The following is a 19997-nucleotide window of genomic DNA, read 5'->3' on the forward strand; positions in this document are numbered from 1 at the left end:
TCAGCTTAGCAGCAATGTGAAGCACAACTGCTGCAAGCCTACACAACCCGTGAGTCGTGACATCCACGTGAGTAGCATTGAGGCGGGCTGGATCAGGGCCAGGGGGGCAAGCGAGTAAACAAGGAGCAGCAGCAGAGCAGAGAAGGCTCAAATGCCACTACTGGCACCACAAGGGCAACAGGACAGTCTCTTCCCTTGCTACTCTTCCCTCAGCTGTCTTAGAGATCTACATCCTACTGTCGCATATCCTGTGAAGCACGCGTACACGGTAATTATCCGGATAGTCCTAACGCCACGTTTTTTACTCACTGCGATCATCCCAGACCAGTAGGCCAAAAACCGTTTTATCTGAAAGTAATAGACACCAGTGTTTTTACCCACTAGTCGGATTATTTATAGGACCTGTGATCGTCTCAGATGAGTCCTACAAAAGAGGGGTTATCATCATCAACACATCACATGTATTACAGAGGCCACCGAACATTGATGAATCATGAGACAACTTAAATGGACTCCTTATACAAAGCCATCCTCAAACAACAACCAGCACGTTTCTGGTATAGTACACTAACATGCTAATATTATCATGCAAACCTATTCACTATCAAAAATGTATTAACAGATACAAGGCAAGAAGATACCAAGGTGAAACCCTTCTCAGCCATCACACTGAAGAAGTAGACTCTATAGCAGGCTGCAAGCAATTTGCTAACATCTGGGTACTCCATTTTCCGATTAAATCATGACTCCAAAGCAAAATACGAATCTACATGAAATCATAATCATCCACTTCATCGTATGCATTTACGACACTCTCCTCATCTGGCCTGTCCACGATCAGTTGCTTCTTCTTGGGCCCTGGTGTACAGCAAAGACAAAAACAGAGATTACTTATTACAAAAGACAATACATATGTTGCTCACAGGAACTAAAAAATTCACAGTTAACCCATATGATCATATTAAAAGTGCAGCTCCCAATAGAGACTGTACAAGCTCTGTACAAATGTTTGAACTAAATCATACTAAGTGCCACCAACAGTCATCCACTGCAGCCCATCTGGACCAAACAGCTCCATAGCAGAGGGCAACGATTCGTTAATTAACTCCTTAGGACTCATAACTGGACCAGTGGACCAATCAAGGCTACAATGCACTCACTGAGGCTACCCCCCTTGAAAGTCCATTTGTTAAATACCTTTCTGTCTTTCTTTTTGCAAAAAAAGGAACCTTCTATTAATGCTTCTATTAATGCTTGAAACAACTTTCATACAAAAAACAGCAGCCCATGGAAAACCCGATAAATAAAGGCTGAACGAAGAAAACCAGCCTATTCCAGAGAAACCCAGCTCACTGCCTAGGGAATCTCTGGAACAGGGGCTAACAGCCAAGTGGGGGGACTATACAACCAGCAAATCCCTCGCCGAGTGAATATGTAGAAAACTCCTGCAGGCCAATCCTTGCAGAAACGAGCGCGCCTCGCAATGGTCGCCCTAGAGCATGGGCAAGCCCCCGTGGACGGCCAGCTAGAACAAGTAGGAGACCTTCCTTGGCCGTAAACAAGACCATAGGCGTGTCCAAAACCTGGAACGGACCTCCTGGGGACACCCTCTGCGCCACCCAATGCATCTCCCTTGAAGGGGTCCATGTCGAAGGATCCGTCTCAAGCCTCCTGCCGATCCGAACAGTATAGGAAAAGAAGGGCACCTCGTCCACCTACTCCGTGAGGCCGACCTTGGAAAGCCAAAACACTCCCCCGAATCCCTCTGGACCTCCCTGAAGGGCCTGCACTCCTTCCCCAATCGGCCTACAACTTTGATCTGTCAATGAATCCCATCTAGACTCCAATCCATCTCTAGGTCTCTCTCAATGAGTGCTTGAAGTAAGCCTCCTGGCACTACACAAAAGAAAGTGGTCTGATTGCTGTCCTGCTGGATTAGCATCCTCAAGGGGACCCCTATCCGAGAAAACTGACCCAACCATCTACTAACCATCCATGTGCGGAGTTGTAACCGGCCTTCGGTTTCCTAAAGGGCAGTAGACCATAGCTTGCATTGCATATTCATTATTCACACCACACTGCATCATTTCCAACCACTTAACTTTAAACAACACCACTTAGAAAACAATTTGAGAAATCACTAGATGGAGGCTAGAGTGCCCCTGCTCAATGAAACCAAGTACAAGACACCACACTGGCCCCAAACACTTGGCGCCCCTTCTGGTATTTCTTTCTTTCTATTGGTACATACAACAAGGGCTCACCCTTGTGCTCTTCCCCACAGGCAATTCCACTGTCCAAGCCAAACTTTGGTGCACACTAGTACCCAAGTGCCAAGGCAAGGCTAAGGCATTCACCATTGTCCATGACCAACTGTAAAGGTGTCCAAGCATTCCACAAAGCATCCAACTTACTCAACCAGGACTGGCAATCCACAACCCACTGACCAACCTCTTAAGGTAATCAAGCTTCAAAGAGATCTAACACTGAACAAGTGAACACAATACATGAAGATAATCCACGCACTGCCCCTTTGATTACACCCTCTATGACTGGGTGCCCAATCACTACCCGAATGGCTAGGAGGGGCTTCCAACAACAAATGGAGCAATAACAAGCTTCCAAAATCACCAAATGCAATCAACATGAAAGGGATAGCGACAAGAGAAATCAAACCAGCTTCAACTAACTTCAATCCAGCTCCGAAACACCTCCAGGAGCAACAAATCCAATGTGGAGGCTAGCAAGAGGAACTGGCAGCAAGAGAGGGGAAGGAAGAGAGAAAGGAAAACTGGGAGCTGAGAAATGTGAGAAGAGCAAGGTTCACTGGTGAAGAGGCCAAAAGAGGAGAGGGAAAGGCTAGTCCACCAGCTCCAAGGCCTCGAGATATGTGCAATTCACAAACACCAGCAAAGAAGACAGCTCGAAATGGAAGAAAGTCCACCGTACAGCTTCTAGACGCTGCTTCGGGGTGCATGCCAGCCCCAAAATGCAAAGAACAGCAGCAAATACAGGCCGTATAGCTTGTAGGGGATCTCCTCGAGGTGTGTGCCAGCCTTGGGGCTGTTCCAGCCTCAAAATCCGTGCAAAAGAACAGAATTTGCAGCTCCAATCACCTTAGGAAAGGTGGAGCAGCAAAGTTCCAAGGTCCAAGCTCCCTCGGGGTGCGTGCAATCATCCATACAACAGCCTTGTGATGCGTGAAAATGAGAGAAAACCAGCAACATCAAAAAGCCTGTACAAGCATTAATGGCACGTCAAGAAACGTGAGAGAGGAATGAAGGGGGAAGATGCATGCATGGGGGATTGCCACATGGCCCCTCATTAATGCTCTAACCCTCCCAAACGAATGGAACATTGGTTTGCCCTTCACATTAAAGTCCTAACACCTTCTAGCCAATGAAACATTGGTTTCTCCTTGGGCCCAACATTCAGACCCCTCTAAACCTTGCCTTGCCCTTGGCAAGTAGGCCTAGTGTGTGCACCTAGGGACTTCTGGGACGTGTCGCTTCCCCTGGGCTAGTCCCCTAAGCCAAAGTTAGTCACGGTTCATAACTTCACGTCCCCGTGACATACCCTCCTCTTGAAACAGCAAACTATTGAGTTTGTTGCTATAAACATAAACAACCAGCAATGATGATATGGTCTAGGAGAGCGCGTGAGTCCATCCATATATCAATGCATCATCGGTGTGGAGTTACTAGCACACTCATCATAGAAGTCCCATAACAGATGTATTGTCAGCAAACAATACCTCGGGTGAGACATACAATGTCACCAAGCAACTTCTAGATACCGTGAGCCTATCTGTTGACAAGGGGGTGGAGGAACTACCCCCCTCTTGAGCATCAGACAATGCTCCAGACCTACACGCTCTACGGAGCCTAAAGGAGCTACAACCAAAGTCAAGTCAAATCACAACAATTGAATGGACTACACCACTCTAAGTGAAACCTGCTAGTTCACTCACCTCCAATACCTTGAACCACACACATGGCAATAAATGGATTCTAAGAACATAGATCCCGATACTCGGTGTCCTTTCAGACTTGCATCACCGCAAGCTGAATCAGTTCAGCCAATCTATGCTAGACTTGGATCCTTGCCTCATGGTTCAAATCAAATACCAACTTGCATGTACTAAATGGATTTACTACTCGAGACATGCCACGCAACAAGAGCATCCAAAACAGGCATGTGATACAAGGATGTGCTGCTCTAGCCATGCCAGGCAACAAGAGCAATCCAACACTGGCAAGGAATACTTATTCTGCAATTTACCATTCGGCCTAGAAAGAGGAGACTCTCCATCTTCTGACTGATACAAAAAGTAACAAAACTTGCAGGGAAGAAAATTACAATGCAAAACTAGCAGGGAATAAACATCCTGCAAATAGCAATGCAGCCTAGAAAGAGGAGACTCTCCAAAATCTGGCTGTACAATTATTCATACCAAAATTACTGCTTCTTACCAAAGAAAAACAAATCTCCTAGCGCGTGTGGCTGTCTTTTTTCGCTTCTTGTGCTCCCATAGGTTGTTTCCGTTTCGATTGGGACATTCTTTGGCCTGATGGCCCTCTTCTTTGCAAAGGAAACACTTTCGAGCTTCAAATAGGGCTTGCCGTTCCTCAAGAGACAATCTCTCCTTGGTAAGGGGCTTACTATCAGGTCGCGGGTCCACATCAAATTTCATTTTCGTGAAAGAGTCATCCTACTACTTACCTTTGAGCCTTGGAGTCATCCCTTGCATGAGAGCATAGGCTGTAGTAGCATTCTCGATCAGCTGAGACATTCCAAGCCAAACTTTGGCTACAACCTGCACACACTAGTACCCAAGTGCCAACGCAAGGCTAAGGCATTCACCATTGTCCATGACCAACTGTAAAGGTGTCCAAGCTTTCCACGAAGCATCCAACTTACTCAACCAGGACTGGCAATCCCACAACCCACTGACCAGCCTCTCAGGGTGATCAAGCTTCAAACAGATCTCAAACTGAACAAGTGACCACAATACAGGAAGATAATCCACACACTGCCCCTTTGATTACACCCTCTGTGACTGGGTGCCCAATCACTGCCCGAATGGCCAGGAGGGGCTTCCAACAACAAATGGAGCAATAACAAGCTTCAAAAATCATCAAATGCAATCAACATGAAAGGGATAGCGACAAGAGAAATCAAACCAGCTTCAACTGACTTCAATCCAGCTCCGAAACACCTCCATGAGCAACAGATCCAATGTGGAGGCTAGCAGGAGGAACTGGCAGGGGAAGGAAAAGAGAAAGGAAAACTGGGAGCTGAGAAATGTGAGAAGACAAAGCTCACTGGTGAAGAGGCCAAAAGAGGAGAGGGAAAGACTAGTTCACCCCTGCTGGACAAACCACACGCATGCTTCCAATTCTGTCAAGCTCAGATATTAAAAGCTCCAAGGCCTCGAGATGTGTGCAAATCACAAACACCATCGAAGAAGACAGCTCGAAATGGAAGAAAGTCCATTGTACAGCTTCTAGATGCTGCTTCGGGGTGCATGCCAGATCCAAAATGCAGAGAATAGCAGCAGAAACAGGCCATACAGCTTGCAAGGGATCTCTTCGAGGTGTGTGCCAGCCTTGGGGCTGTTCCAGCCTCGAAATCTGTGCAAAAGAACAGAGTTTGCAGCTCCAATTACCTTAGGAAAGGTGGAGCAGCAAAGTTCCAAGGTCCAAGCTCCCTCCAGGCGCGTGCAATCATCCATACAACAGCCTTGGGATGCGTGAAAATGAGAGACAAAACCAGCAACATCAAAAAGCCCGTACAAGCATTAATGGCACCTCAAGATTCATGAGAGAGGAATGAAGGGGGGAGATGCATGCATGGGGGATTGCCACATGGCCCCTCATTAATGCTCTAACCCTCCCAAACCAATGGAACATTGGTTTGCCCTTCACATTAAAGTCCTAACCCCTTACCAATGAAACATTTGTTTCTCCTTGGGCCCAACATTTAGATCCCTCTAAACCTTGCCTTGCCTTGCCCCTAGCAAGTAGGCCTAGTGTGTGCACCTAGGGACTTCTGGGAAGTGTCGCTTCCCTTGGCCTAGTCCCCTAAGACAAAGTTGGTCACGATTCATAACTTCACGTCCCCGTGACAGGAGTCCCTCCCACCAAAACTCAGGGATGGCGAGGTCAATCTCCCTCATCCGCTGCCTTGTCCCTCGCATATGCGCTATGGCTTCAAACCTCACCTCTGCCTCTATGGGTAATCTACTCCATTTGCCAAAGGAGCAACCAGGCTGCTGTCCCACTGTGCTCATCCAATGTGAGTCCGCTATCCCAGCATAAGTCCATCTTGATCTTTTATCTCTGGGTGCCCAATGAGGGGCTGCCACTCGAACTCCTCCCTGCATCGGCGCTAAGCACGGAGGAGGCCACCTGCTAATCTCTACTAGACCCTACGTAGACTTCTCATCAGGGGGAAACCCTTCCCCGTGAGAGGGACCTCGGAGAAGATCCATCTGTGTATTGCTGCCACTACCCTCTCGTGCGTGGGATGTTCCTAAGAACCCCTCGCCGTAAGAGAAGCTTCAAGGGCTCTATATCAAGGGTGAGGCCACGCACAACCAACTTGCCCAAGAGGGCTCTGCTCTGCATCTCCAAATCAATGATGCCCAACCTGGCATGATCACCGTCTGCGAAGCAACCTGAGCCCTGGTATTCCTCATACAGATTGATCCTGCCCAAAGGAAATTCCGAACCAATCATCGGAGCTGTCCAATGCACCCTCACTGAAAGCACCCGCAAAAGGCAATGTACCAGACTGTGGCAATAAGGACCTGGTTTGCCAATAAGGCACCTCCCGCTAGAGAGAGTTTGGGCGAGCTCCAATTGAGAGGCTTGTGCCGAGCACTCTAGAGGACATGGGCGATCTGCTGCTCTGCTATAATATCAATACCCACCTAGCATCCTAGGTATCTCGCTGTCTGGGCCGCGGTATCTAGCAGAACCAAAAGCACTCCCCCATTCTCGAATACCCTATGCCTCCTCAGAGCTTGTGAAAAAATCGATGGATTTTGTCCAATTGATCCGTGCACCCGAGACCTCACAATAAATAGTCAGGGCTGACTCTCTCCAAAGCTCACTTTGATACCCTCTACGTACAAGGCTATGTCATTTGCAAACTCTGAGTCCAACAGGTCCTCCTGTCTGATTGGGAGCCTTGTGAGGCCCACCACTTGCGATCTCAAGTAGTAGCCCAATGCCTCCGCCACAAATAGCAAAAGAAAGGGAGCTAGGAGACATCCCATGCAGATTGAGCGAGATGGCGGAAAGGCCTCGCCCGTGTGTCCATCGATAAGCATCTAACTAGATGCTCCCTGCATAAAGCGTAGAGTCTCCTCTAATCCATTTGTCTGAGAAAACCAACCTCTGCATGGTGCTCTCCAAGAAAGACCACTCCACCCTATCGTAAGCCTTCTCAAAATCAAAGAGAAGGATGGCCAAAGGTTGTGACTCCTCGCTTGCCCAATCCATTACCTCCCAAAACGTGAAAATGTTATCCAAGATGCTTTGCTCCTATACAAAAGCCAATCCTGTTTGTCATGGATGATATTGGTGAGATGAGGCCGCAACCACAAACTCAAGGCCTTAGCGAGGATCTTGTATGCGATGTCAAGCAAGGTGATCGGTCTCCACTTCCGGATGTGTGACCTATCTTTCCCTTTCGTAATCAAATAAATCCACCCCCTGCTCGAGGACTGAGGAGGGGATCCCATGTGGAAGATAACCTGGCAAGCTAAGCGAAAAGGAGAGAAAATGATCTCCCAGAAGTTCTCGAAGACTGGAGCCAAGCCATCTTCACCAAGACATTTCTAGGTCAAGAGGGGCCTTAAGGCTTCCCAGAGCTCCTCATCCGTGAAAGGCTCTTCTAGTCTTCTGCAAAACTCTCCCGTGAATACTATCGAAACATGGTCCCAAACTAACTCATGGGCCACAAGGCAAGCTAGAGTCACCCTCTCTTGCCTAAAAGAGCTGGCTGTAGAAATCCGTGGTCAGCTCTAGAATCTCCTATGGATCGGTGTGCATAATGCCATGCGGATGCCGTAAATCGCTGTAATTGCATGCCTACCGATAGAGCTCCAATGGTCTTAAAAACTGCTTCATCATCCTATCCCCCAGCTGTACCCAACGGACCCGGGTGGAGGGGTAGGAAAACTCATCCCGCCAAACCTCCGTGTCTTGGAGCTCAAGACGCGCACTCATATCTATCATTGAGCCACTGGGATCCTGGGTCTTGCGCCCAGAGCCTCTCTATAGAAGCCGCAGTGCATGCTCGCGCTCCTGAAGAGCCGTCATCCATCTAAGGTTACGAGCCTACAACTCCTCCGAATCGCACCTCCCTCGCCAGGTGCTAGCTCTCGCTGTTACCAAATCACAACAATAACCTATTGAATCTCCTCATCTTGCAAGAGGTCCGCTAGAATGCCGACCCCTTTTTGGAAAAGACCACGGTGGGACTACTCTAGGTAGAGTACTACTGGAGAGTGGTTTGACATCATAGTGCTTGCTAGAATCCCTATAGAGCCGCCTTTGTTGGAGTGCCCAACCCCCAACGTACAAGCGATCCAACCTCTCAAGCAAACCATCACATCTCAAATGAGAAGAGGCAAATGAGAAGAGGAGGCTCCACGGCTCCCGCTGAACTCTGGCTCGCTCCACGGGTCTCTGCCATTGATCGTGAACAAGAACTGTTCCCATGTGCTCCACTCTGCTGCTGGCATCTCAAAGAAGGAGGCACCACCTACTTGTCCTTCCCGAACTCCAAGTTGTTGAAATCTCCTCCAACAATCCAAGGGAAGACACGCTATCAACCTCCTCGAAAAGGCCGGGTGGTACTGTCTGCACGTTGGGGCATAGACATTCAAGATCCCAATCCTGGACTCTCCCATCCTGACTCCCATCCAAAGCAACTGACTACGAGCATGGTCGTGGATCACTATGGTCCAACTCATAAGGACAGAGAAGTAGAGAGCCATGCTCTCTTGTGACTGGGTGCCAGTTTCAAAAAAATTGCCTTTCGGGACTTTGAAGGGGGTTTGGAGGATGAGTAGTCCATATCCGTACGTCGACGTACTAGGGCGGACATCGGCTCTATGCCAATCTTTCGTGCCCACTACAACATGAAGGAGACGTCCATTCCGAACAGCTCAACACACTTCAGGAGTGGACAGTAGTGTGCCTGATCAATAGTGGCAATCTGATAACCCCGAGTGTCAATCCATAAATCCACGTTAAGCAATCTGATAACCCCGAGTGTCAATCGATAAATCCACATTAAGCGCAGCTGAAAATTCACTTCAACACCATGGGTATGCCAAAGATCTAGTCCTTGTGGACCCATCCACTCGTCAATAATGCATCAAATACAGTTGGGGTCCACTTCTCCCACTCTATGGAAGCAAACTGGAATCGCCAAACTGGATGTGTCTGAGGCTGCAAGGTCATAAGCGTCACCTCCAGCGGCAGAGGGTAATAGTCGGGGATCTCTAGGTAATTCCAGGGCCCCATCTCCAAAGTCCCTCGAAAGAGGGCGCCTAGGCCAAAGTTTGAGAGTTGTTGATCGAGAAAACGAGCCCCTTTCCTCTGTATCATGCGCCGGGTGGGGGGGCTGAGAAGGTAAGGGGACATGATGCTGAGACAAGGAGACAGAGGGGGACGCGGACGTGCCCATGCCTATCGAGAGGGGAGCCGAGACAGGTCTCTCATGGGAGGGGGGGTGGCTGAAGAAGCTGCTACGGAGCGAGAGGGGTGTTGGAATGGTCACCTCCCCATCTGTAAGCCCCCATAGGAGGAGAGCGTGGGGGAGGGAGACCTAGGGTAGAATATGCCCAAAGAAGAAAGAGGGAGGGGGCTGCCACATGGGCAGCACCTCACAAAGAAAGGAGGGTACGTGGCAAGTCGTGGAGCTCCTGATGTACGGGGCAGACACGTGGACATCAGGGACCTGCAGCAGCCTGATTGTGCAGGGATTTCCAGCAAGGACAGACGACGCTTCAGTACGGAGAAGGTACGGAATGCATACGTGGCTGTACGGGGCTGGTATAGACCTGGCAGGAGGCAAGGATGCTGCAGCAGAGAGGCGCAACCGAGGCGCTGCAAACAGGGCAGGCTGGAGCCTGCAGGAAGGCCCGCAATAGGGCACATATGGCCTGGGCCAGTGGCGCAGTGCCGCGTGGCCAGCCAGTCGGCCCATTTAGGGCTGGCTGGTCGGTTGGTTCAAGGGGGCCTTGAGCCCTATAAAAGGAGAGGCTCTGGGCCTCATTTCACATCCAGCCAAGCAGCTTTGGGAGGAGCAGAAAGGAGCAGCATATCCACCATCCTTGGGCCTCTACACAGGAAGTGAAGGAGAGAGGTGTTGCTGCAGACTTAGCTCCAGGGAGAGGCTGAGCCTAGACTGTCTTCTAGGGCAGAAGGTTGCTGAGATCATCATCTTCTGGAGCAGCCATTCACAAGCAGGTTGGAGCAGTGGAACAGCTATCTTGGGGCCTACATTCAAGAGGACCAAGGGGACCTGTGTGCTGCAGACAAAGCTTGGCAGGGGCTGCCCACCTAGGCTGATTCACAGGCAGTAAGGTGGAGAAAACACACTAGACGGAAAGTCTACAGACGCTCGGGGTGGAGCACGCGGGCTCGAGTAGCTACTCCCTGCTATGCGTGATGGAGTTCATGGTTTTCAACCTTATGAGTGACTATCATGAGATTGAAACTGCACCATGTTGTGTTTTTAGAGGATGAGTTTGGGCATGTTCCTAGATTCATCTAGATATATGCTAAAGCCTCTACACGAGGGGGATATCACCCTTCATGCCACTATAAAAGAATATACAAAGGTATTCCTTGCAAGGAGATGTTCTATTATTGGTTGACTAACGCCAAGATGACTGACGCGCAAAGCAAAAGCTATATCTCGAGACAATCCTAACATGCTAACTTTGAAAAACATCGGGGTAATTGAGTTTTTTTGACATTGACCAAGTTACAAGACCGATGCATTATCTCACAGTATGGCCACTCATTGGATGTCATATTTGGTAGCATATCTATACTTACTCTTGGAGGAGATAGACAACCAACATACCCTAGAAGCCTAAGGCCAGCTTATCACAAATTGAAGAGGGGAAAGCACTTAGATGATGCTTGCGGCAGCTTTTCTTCCAAGACTAACAAGGAAACTTACACAAGGGGTAGACCATAGGGTATCGTGCTTAATGCAATGCAAGGAACATCAGCTTCTTGTAAGATGAGAACTATTCAGCTATCGTAGTACTCTCAAACAACCATGGATGATACACTTGGAAAAGGGGTCACCGTGTCTCATCCGAAAACACGAGATTGCACTAATATTTTTATATGTACCGGCCAGCACATACCTCAACCTTGACCTTAGACAGTTCAATCTTGGTTAAAAGTCCTAGTTAGTCCGGTTATGGACATACCATTCTCCCTCTTTAAAATAGATTTATGTTGGCATAAGTCAGGGAGGGAAAACTAATTAACTATTCCCAGTAGTATTTGTGAAGAACTTGGAATCTAGACAATTACCATACAAGGTAAATTGAGAAGTATTCGTCCAGAATTCTGTAGGTAAACTTATAAATTGATTATGGCTCGCTTACTCAATCCTCATCTAAGGGTTGAGTAGGTAATATTCAAACTCTTGTTGAGTATCTTGATTCTGTATTCATCTAAGCAATATCAATGTTGTAATCTCAATGTCATGCAGTAAGTTCTACTCTTCAAATCTGGATTAATTGTAGCATCTTTAGGGTAGTATCTGTTCAAAAACCCTTAGAATCCATACAAATACACGTAGATATAAGAGAAATACCAATCGATAAATGCACTTGGCAAAATTTAGAAACCGATTACTATGCTCTTGTACCTCTCTTAATAGAGAGTTAAACAAACCAATAGTGACAACTTTACTAGAACTAGCCGATTGTAATGGTAAGCTGCCCTATTTGAGCTTAACCGATGTCAAATTTAAAAACAACCCCTGGTGCGAATAAAAATGACAAGATAGTATGCTACTTAAGCATTAACTTCTAGCACCAGCCTGATCAAAAGTGGTGAGAGAAGTAGTTGTGGGGTGGTCGTCGAGCGGGCTAGGGGGGGAGGGTCACAAGGGGAGAGGGGGGTAGACAGAGAGAGATAGAGGGAGGGAGGCAATTGAGAAACTTTGGATAGTTCTTTCAACGAGCAAGGGCCTGGGAGGGAGAGTCATGTGGGAGGGAGGGAGAGAGACTGTCATGCTGTAGCTGTACTTGTGAGAAAACAGTAAATGTACGCATTGGGATTGCATATAGGCTGAACTGCTGCCTCATAGTGTTGTTATGTAGTTGAAACTAGTTGTCTCCTTTGTTAGGACATTTTTCCTCGTATTCAAATTCTACAAAGGTATTTAACGAACTATATGCAGCCAAGTCACTAAAGCTGAGCGCTCCTTTTGCTAGCACCTCCTGGCTGCGCCATTGCCCCCTCCTCCTCGCCTCTCCCGCCCAACCCCCCTGCCGCTTTCCGCCCCCCCTCCTCCTTGCTTCCGCTCCATCCCGCCTCCTCTTCTCCTCCCCCCTGCTTGCTCCTGCCGCAACCCCCCGCCTCATTCCGCCTCCCTTTTCTCCACCTCATTCTGCCTCCCTTTCCTCCGTCGGTAGCATCTCCCTTCTCCCCCCTTGGCTGGTTTTGCCTTTTCCTCTTTCCTTCCTTCCCCGCAGCTTTAAGAACCTTGGTGGTGACCCTTGGTCTAGCCAGAGGGGCTCTGGCAGCACCCTCGAATCCCACAGCCATTAAGGTCATTCTTTCTCCAATTGACAAGCAACAGGTGCAGCATGCAGTTCAATCACTTCAGCACATGGTAGTCGTCGTGGGCAGAATTGTGGGCCTCACACCCACAAGGAGACATGTGAGAGTGGATCCAAGCAAGCTTGGCACTAAAAGGGCACTAAAAGGCGACCACATCCAGGAGGTCACCATCTATGGAAGAGGTGTCTTTCTCATCTAGTTGAGCTTCCCTGCCACCACTTGGACACTTGTGGAGCAAAGCCCCATCCTCCTTGGCTCGCATTTGGTGTACCTTTTCCCTTGGTACCATGGCTTTACAGTGGAGGACATGGACACAACACACGGAGGAGCAGTTGCAGGAGCCCTTGGTTGGATATCTCTTTCCCCCAGCGGTAGGGGCCACTATCCATCCAAGTGATCCTCCCTTAGTGGAGGTCCAGAGTTTGCAATTACCTAGGCATCAACAACGAGCCTCATGAGTCTCTGACGTTACGATGGCGGAAGTTGCGGAGGTTAGCTGAGCAGCGGGTGAGGAGGAGGGGATCCAGAACTGCGGCGCGCTTGATCAGAAGGGTGAGCTCGTCCCTATTCCTCCCCACACCCTCCCCCCCCCCCCCGATCCCTCTCCCTCCGCAACCCCCCTCCCTCCTCCCCCCCTCGCCCCTCCTACTATGGTCATCCTCACCACCTGCCCCCCCACCCCCTCCGTCTCCTCTCTCCCCCATCCTCCCTCCGCCTCCCCCTTGTTAGAAATTACCCAACAGAGGGTACACACAGCGGAAGACTGATAGTAATGCCCAGGAGCTCACACAATGTGCATGTGGGGTGTGGAATCACAAACTTCTTAACTTATGTGCATAAAATAGATGTGCAGACTCATCAATAGACAATGAACCAGCCAGATAGATATATTTCCGTCCAAAACTATGGACACAATACAAAAGAGATAGATCCAGAGTCCCACCAATGGTGTGGTCCTTTGATCTTACCACAAGGTACTTCTCCTATCTGCTGGCTATCATCCAAGAACATTCCCAAACTCATCCTCTAAAAACACAACATAGTGCATACTTTATATACCTTTGTGAGATTAGAATATATCCAATCGTACGAATTTAGATTTTGTGTTCTAAATTCCAAAATTCCACAAAGAAAATAAAAGAGAAAGAGAAAGAGAAGAACAAAGAGGTAACAATTTTTTTTTAAAAAACAAAAGGAAGACATAATTAGCAAGCAAAGCAACATTTACGTCACCATCAATGCCCAAGCATAAGCAGCTATACTATATTTTATGTCTATTGTGTTGATGTATAGATGTGACTAATACACCATAACTCTTGACCCATGTACTCTACCTTGCTGTGTTTTTTTGTGGAAAGGTATGGGTACCCATGTAGTATGGACTCTTTTGTCGGCTTTGGTGTGTCTCCATGTAGACAACTATGTTTTTCTTTCGAGGGTCTTAGTAAAGTTGCTTGTTAAGGATTATAGTTCTAGAATGAGTGAGAACAGGCTTGTGGTCTTGGATAATGACTTGCCATCTCTCAAAGCTCGCATCGAGCGTCCACCGATTTGGCTTTGAAGGCACCATGCGCACCCGAAAGGATTGGGTATAAAGAATAAAAAAGAAAGTTTATCGTTTCCATTTAAAGAAAAATCGATGACACTTCCATCAGTTTGCACATCGAAAATAACAGTTACATCCTTGGAATGACCTTGGCTATTTCACTGATAGAAATCGATAGTATTGTTGCCATATTTGGTACCTATTCTATGTCACACTGATAGTGAGGCCTCTCATAGCTGAGGCTCCCATGTTATTTTTGGAGGCTTCAAGGAAGAGTATGTGATTGGAGAGAAAGAGAGGGGACGAAACACTCCCAACCAAGCCAAGTCACTTTTAACCTTGATAGGATATAGCTCCCCTAGCCGCAACTCCCTTCCTAGCCAAGAGGTTATATCCACATGAGACATCCAACAACAATGTCTTAGGCTTGTATTTATAAGCCTAGTTTTGCTATCTTCAATGGTAAGCACTAACTACTTCTCACACAGGCCTTTGCTTTTCCTTGAAGCGAAGTTTTCCCCAAAATAGCTTCCTTTAGCTTTGCCTTTCATGGATCAACTCTCGTCCATTGGATCTCAACCTCATCAAGTCCCAACCTTAGGTTATTACAAACCCTAGGTTAGATTGTGCGCTAACCCACCTCTGCATGTGGAGCTACAAGAAGCTAGCCAAACCGTAACCTAGTTGCCAATATTCACACATGCATGTGGAGCTGCAACTAGCTAGCCAAATTGCAGCCTAATCACCAATCCCCAAACACCACTTGGCAATCATGTGGGGCTGCGAGCAATTACCCGAAACTGCAGCTCTCGAAGTGGCCATCGATTCTCAAATGTCACCTGGCATGCATTTGAGGCTGCAAGCAATTACCCAAACCGCAGTCCTCAACAATGTCAACATCCTTAAACGGTTGGACATGCCTAGCTATGTTCTGTTCCATTAACTCACCTGCCCATCCTACTTCTCCTTCAAGCAAACAGCATTAAGGTTCTAATACTCCCTATCAAGTCTAGAGGAGGCCATCGATTCTCAAATGCCACCTGGCATGCATTTGAGGCTGCAAGCAATTACCCAAATCTCCTTCAAGCAAACAGCATTAAGGTTCTGATACTCCCTATTAAGTCTAGAAGGGGCCATCAATCCTCACATGCTGCTTGACATGCATGCAAGTCTATGGGCGGTTACCCAAACCACAGCGTAACAACCCACTAGAGTCCTCATCCCCTTAAAATAGATGAACATGGGTGAGAGGAGCCCTTTTTGAGCCCCAGAGAGAGAGAGAGAGAGAGAGAAAGAAAAAAAAAGATATATTAATGTCCTCAAGAGGCCTCGCAAGGCTATGGGACAAGGCACACCAGAAAGAAACTCATACAAGACTCAATGGGCTGGAGCAAAGGGCACTCTAGGGCCCTTGCTAAGTACTAAGCTATGCTAGGCTAAAGAGCTCAAGAGCTCAAGCAAAATCAAAACCAAATCAAATCCAATACAAGCTGAAGCAAACTGAGAGAGAGAGAGAGAGAGAGAGAGAGAGATTAACATTAGTTGAAATTCCATCGAAATGGACATCTGAAACATTAGTTCACCACAGTTAAGAATAACATAGTAAAGCGAATTAAATTTGCATCCGAATGAACATATGAAAAGGTAGTTCACCATGATCAAGACTATCGCAATATAGCAAAACAGACAACGAAACATGGCTGGACAAAAGGTAGATTGCCGAATAAAGATAATATACCTTTGTAAGACTAGAATAAGTCCAATCATACAAATTTAGAATTTTTGTTGTTCTAAAGATCAAAAATCTACAAAGAAAATAAAAGAGAAAATGAAAAAGAAGAAAAAAGAGGTAAACAAAAACTTTTATGAAAAGCAAAAGGAAGACATACTTAGCAAGCAAAGCAACACTTATGTCGTCATCAGTGCCCAAGCATAAGCAGCTATACTGGGTTTCTAAAGACCCGCGGATTCTCTTGGGCAATAAAGATAAACTGCAAATTTGTACTAGGTACCAGAAATTAAAAATTACAGACTGCATACCTGTCTTTTTCTTCCCAGCAGCATCCTTTTCAGCTTTCAATTTCTCATTTGCTATAACTGTTACACTTGAAGCAACTTCTTTTGCGTCTGCAGCCTTCAAGGATATCATAGCGTGCCGCATTATACTTTTGAGCAAATAGAGATAGTGAAAGCTTTTCTGCATCCCACACATTCAAAAGACAATTATAGAGTTTGAGTGCCACCACATACCAATCACTTACAAAAGGCAAATAAAAAACATCGATGGTTCAGGAAAAGAAAGGGCCAAACTCATTAGCACCAGTCCAACATGGAGGAATGGTTCAATGTGATGTACCTCAAATGGTCTTATTTTATGTGCTAAAAGCTCGGCGTATTCATGAAAATCATCCTCTGATTTTGGAATAAAATTATCCAAGTTATGCTCCCCACTTTGTCGACCAAAAAGCTCAGTAGTGGATTGATAATCTGCCTCCTCTACTAGCCTGCAGCAGAGAGCACCACATTAGTATCCCGAACAATATGCAACAAAAGAGAAGAGGCCTGCATTCTAACAGATTACCTTTGCTGTCTTAGCTTCTCTTCAAGTTGCCATGATGCCTCTTCTTCAGGAGTTCTTTTGGTTTCTTTTGTTTCTGTGGCCTTTTTCTTCTCTATTTTTGCTTTCTGGGGAGCTGGTGCTTTAACCTGGAGTGACACCAAATCAATTCCACGGCCAGCAAGATATTAAAAATAGAATTTGAAACGTCGATTTACTGGCATTAATTGTGGTGCTAAACTGAAGGGTCAGCTGCCTTCGCCTGATGGCAGAAAATGGGGAAAATAGCTTAAATAATCTCTCTCTCCTGGTAAGGGTACCTCCTTTCTCAAGTAATCCATATGTACTCACTCAGACAGACATGCATCTCTGTAACAGATTAGTTCCAAATTTGTGTTGGAGGCCTGAACGACAAGAGGCCAAAGTAAAAAGCATTCAAACTAAAATATTTTTAAAGGAAAAGCTAGAAGGGGGGGGAAACTGCAGATGCAATAAGGATAGAAAAACAAAGCACAAACAAAAACAACCTAGTAAGCTATTGAGGTCTACGATGTTGCACTCCTATGAACATGGGTATATTGAGTGATATTGAGATCTACGATGTTGCACTCCTATGAACATGCACATGTGAGCTCAAGAATTTTATTGGGGAATTCCACCTTCTAGAAAGGATTATACTATCCATAGCACAAGACACTTGCCACAAGAGAAACCTTCTATTGGCTTGATAAAGAAGCAAAGAAGTACAATTTTAATTAAAATACTGAACAAACCATCTCCCTCTAGATACCCACTCTGTTGGAAAGGTCACCTCCCCATCTGTAAGCCCCCAAATGAGGAGCGTGGGGGAGGGAGACCTAGGGCAGGATGTGCCCAAAGAGAGAATACCTGGATGTGTGGATCTGAGACAGATCTGGAGCATTCATGGTTGGTGGGGTATCCCAAGGAAGGAGGGTACCTGGCTGATCTGCAGGAGCATAAGGCAGAGCAGAGGGCAGCAGTAGCGACCCAAGAGAAGAGGTCATGAGCTCACGGATGACGTCAGCAACAGTACGGAACAGTACGGAGCTGAGGCGCACACGTGTGGGCAGATCAGGGAGCCAAGAAATAGCACAGCATAGTGGGGGTCTATGGGCAGGTATACAGCCTGCAGCAGGGTCTCCAGCAGCAGCAAAGGGGTGCAGCAGCCCAAAAAGGGCCTGGCTAGGGCCCTTATATAGGGCTGGTTGGGCTGAGCCAACCAGGTCGGTTGGGCCAGCCAACCAGGTCGGTCCAGTCGGCCCATTTAGGGCTGGCTGGTCGGTCCATTTGAAAGGGCCTTGAGGCCTATAAAAGGAGAGGCACTTGCCTCATTTCATATCCAGCATAGCCAGCAGTTTCAGGGCAGAAAGGAGCAGCAGGAACCTACCCTCTGGGCCTATCTACAGGAGGTGAGAGAGTGCAACGAGGGCTGCAGACTTAGCCAGGAAGGGCTGGACCTTGGCTGTCTTCTAGGGCAGCAAGGTGCTGAGATCATCACACCTTCTAGAGCAGCCATTCACAAGCAGGTTGGAGCAGTGGAACAGCTATCTTGGGGCCTACATTCAGGAGGACCAAGGGGAACTGTGTGCTGCAGACAAAGCTTGGCAGAGGCTGCCCACCTAGGCTGATTCACAGGCAGTAAGGTGGAGAAGCACACACTGGACGGAAAGTCTACAGACGCTCGAGGTGGAGCACGTGGGCTCGAGTCTAGAGATAGCCAGCAGATTGGAGAAGGACCTTGTGGTTAGATCAGAGGACCACACCATTGGTGGGACTCTGGATCTATCTATTTTGTATTGTGTCCATAGTTTTGGACGGAAATATATATTTTGGTGGTTTCTCTATCTGGCTGGTTCATTGTCTATTGATGAGTCTGCACACCTATTTTATGCACATAAGTTAAGAAGTTTGTGATTCCACACCCCACGCCACACTGTGTGAGCTCCTCAGCATTACTTTAAGTCTTCCACCCTCTGTTCGGTTCATTTCTAACACACTCCCTTTTCGCAGAGAGAATCCATGTAAAGGAAAACCAATCAAGTACAATCTAAGAAAACTTTCTTTGTTAGACTCAATTTATTGTCTGTTGTTCCTTATTAAAGGACAAATCAGATCTGTAAACTCTTAGCTTCCAAGTTTGGGACCTGCCTTTGGCAGCCCCTGTGCTTGAAAGAACTGCTCACCACCTTAGTATCTGGGAGTTAAGGACCTAGGACCTCAAGATTACTTCGCATAAAGACAAGTGACATTGTAAGGGTTGAGATTTTCTAGCTACACTTCAAATTACATAAAATAACTAGTAGGACTAAAACAGTAGCATCAAAATACTCCCTCAATGCCACCCATCATTCTAGGACTTCTCGGCATCCATGTGAGGCATGAGCATACATCCCCATAAAAAAACTGTATAATAATGCAGGACTAGCATCTCAAGTTTTCAAACGATTGAACTACTTGCTACGCAACCATAATCAGTATCCTGAAAAAATGTAATGAATGAGGCTGATGGTCTTGTTAATTGGTGAACTTGTACACACACAACCCGACACAAGTTCAAACTGTCACATTAACTTCGGACATGTACGACACCATGAACCTGACATGAACCAACTCAAATCTTTTGATCAATAAAACACGAACATTCATAAGCCAAACACAAAGAGAACAGAGCCTCAAGTACGGTGTTGAGTAGCTGCATCTCATGCCTGAAACCTGTAAATGAGGTCAGAGCTGGCCCATGGTGATCCATACAGCATGAGAAAGGTGAGTCTATAGGTATGCTAAATAGGCACAATTGGGGTAGCACTACTAAGTGATGATCCTAGCATGGAAGAATTTTACTTGTATTGCCCAGTGTCACTATTGTACACCAAAGGGTCAACCCCCTCAAGTAAGCCCCCAAATGAGAACAGCATGTCACAGAGAGGCTTCCATGAGCACACAGGCTGCCACATAGGCAGCATACAAACATGCTTCTTGTATCCCCTCAATGGGGCTGCCATGCACCTGGAGAGAGGAGTCAGGCTGCAGCAGGGCA

The 19997-nt window shown here is 47.1% G+C and overlaps 1 protein-coding gene across 1 annotated transcript in view; it reads right to left on the minus strand.

Moving 5' to 3' along the window:
- Positions 1-483: 483 nt before the first annotated feature.
- LOC147886152 (uncharacterized) overlaps positions 484-19997 on the minus strand; it is a 32883-nt gene continuing 13369 nt past the window's right edge. The window contains exons 3-6 of the mRNA XM_087395958.1: positions 16964-17088; positions 16739-16886; positions 16423-16579; positions 484-858 (exon numbers count right to left, since the gene is read on the minus strand). Of these exons, the coding sequence (XP_087252084.1) occupies positions 767-858; positions 16423-16579; positions 16739-16886; positions 16964-17088 (522 nt within the window). The 3' untranslated portion in view covers positions 484-766. The remainder of the gene's footprint in view (positions 859-16422; positions 16580-16738; positions 16887-16963; positions 17089-19997) is intronic.

Source organism: Dipteris shenzhenensis, chromosome 24 (assembly GCF_047967505.1).
Source record: "Dipteris shenzhenensis isolate YYH24624 ecotype China chromosome 24, Dip_SZ_1.0, whole genome shotgun sequence".
Taxonomy (NCBI): Eukaryota; Viridiplantae; Streptophyta; class Polypodiopsida; order Gleicheniales; family Dipteridaceae; genus Dipteris; species Dipteris shenzhenensis.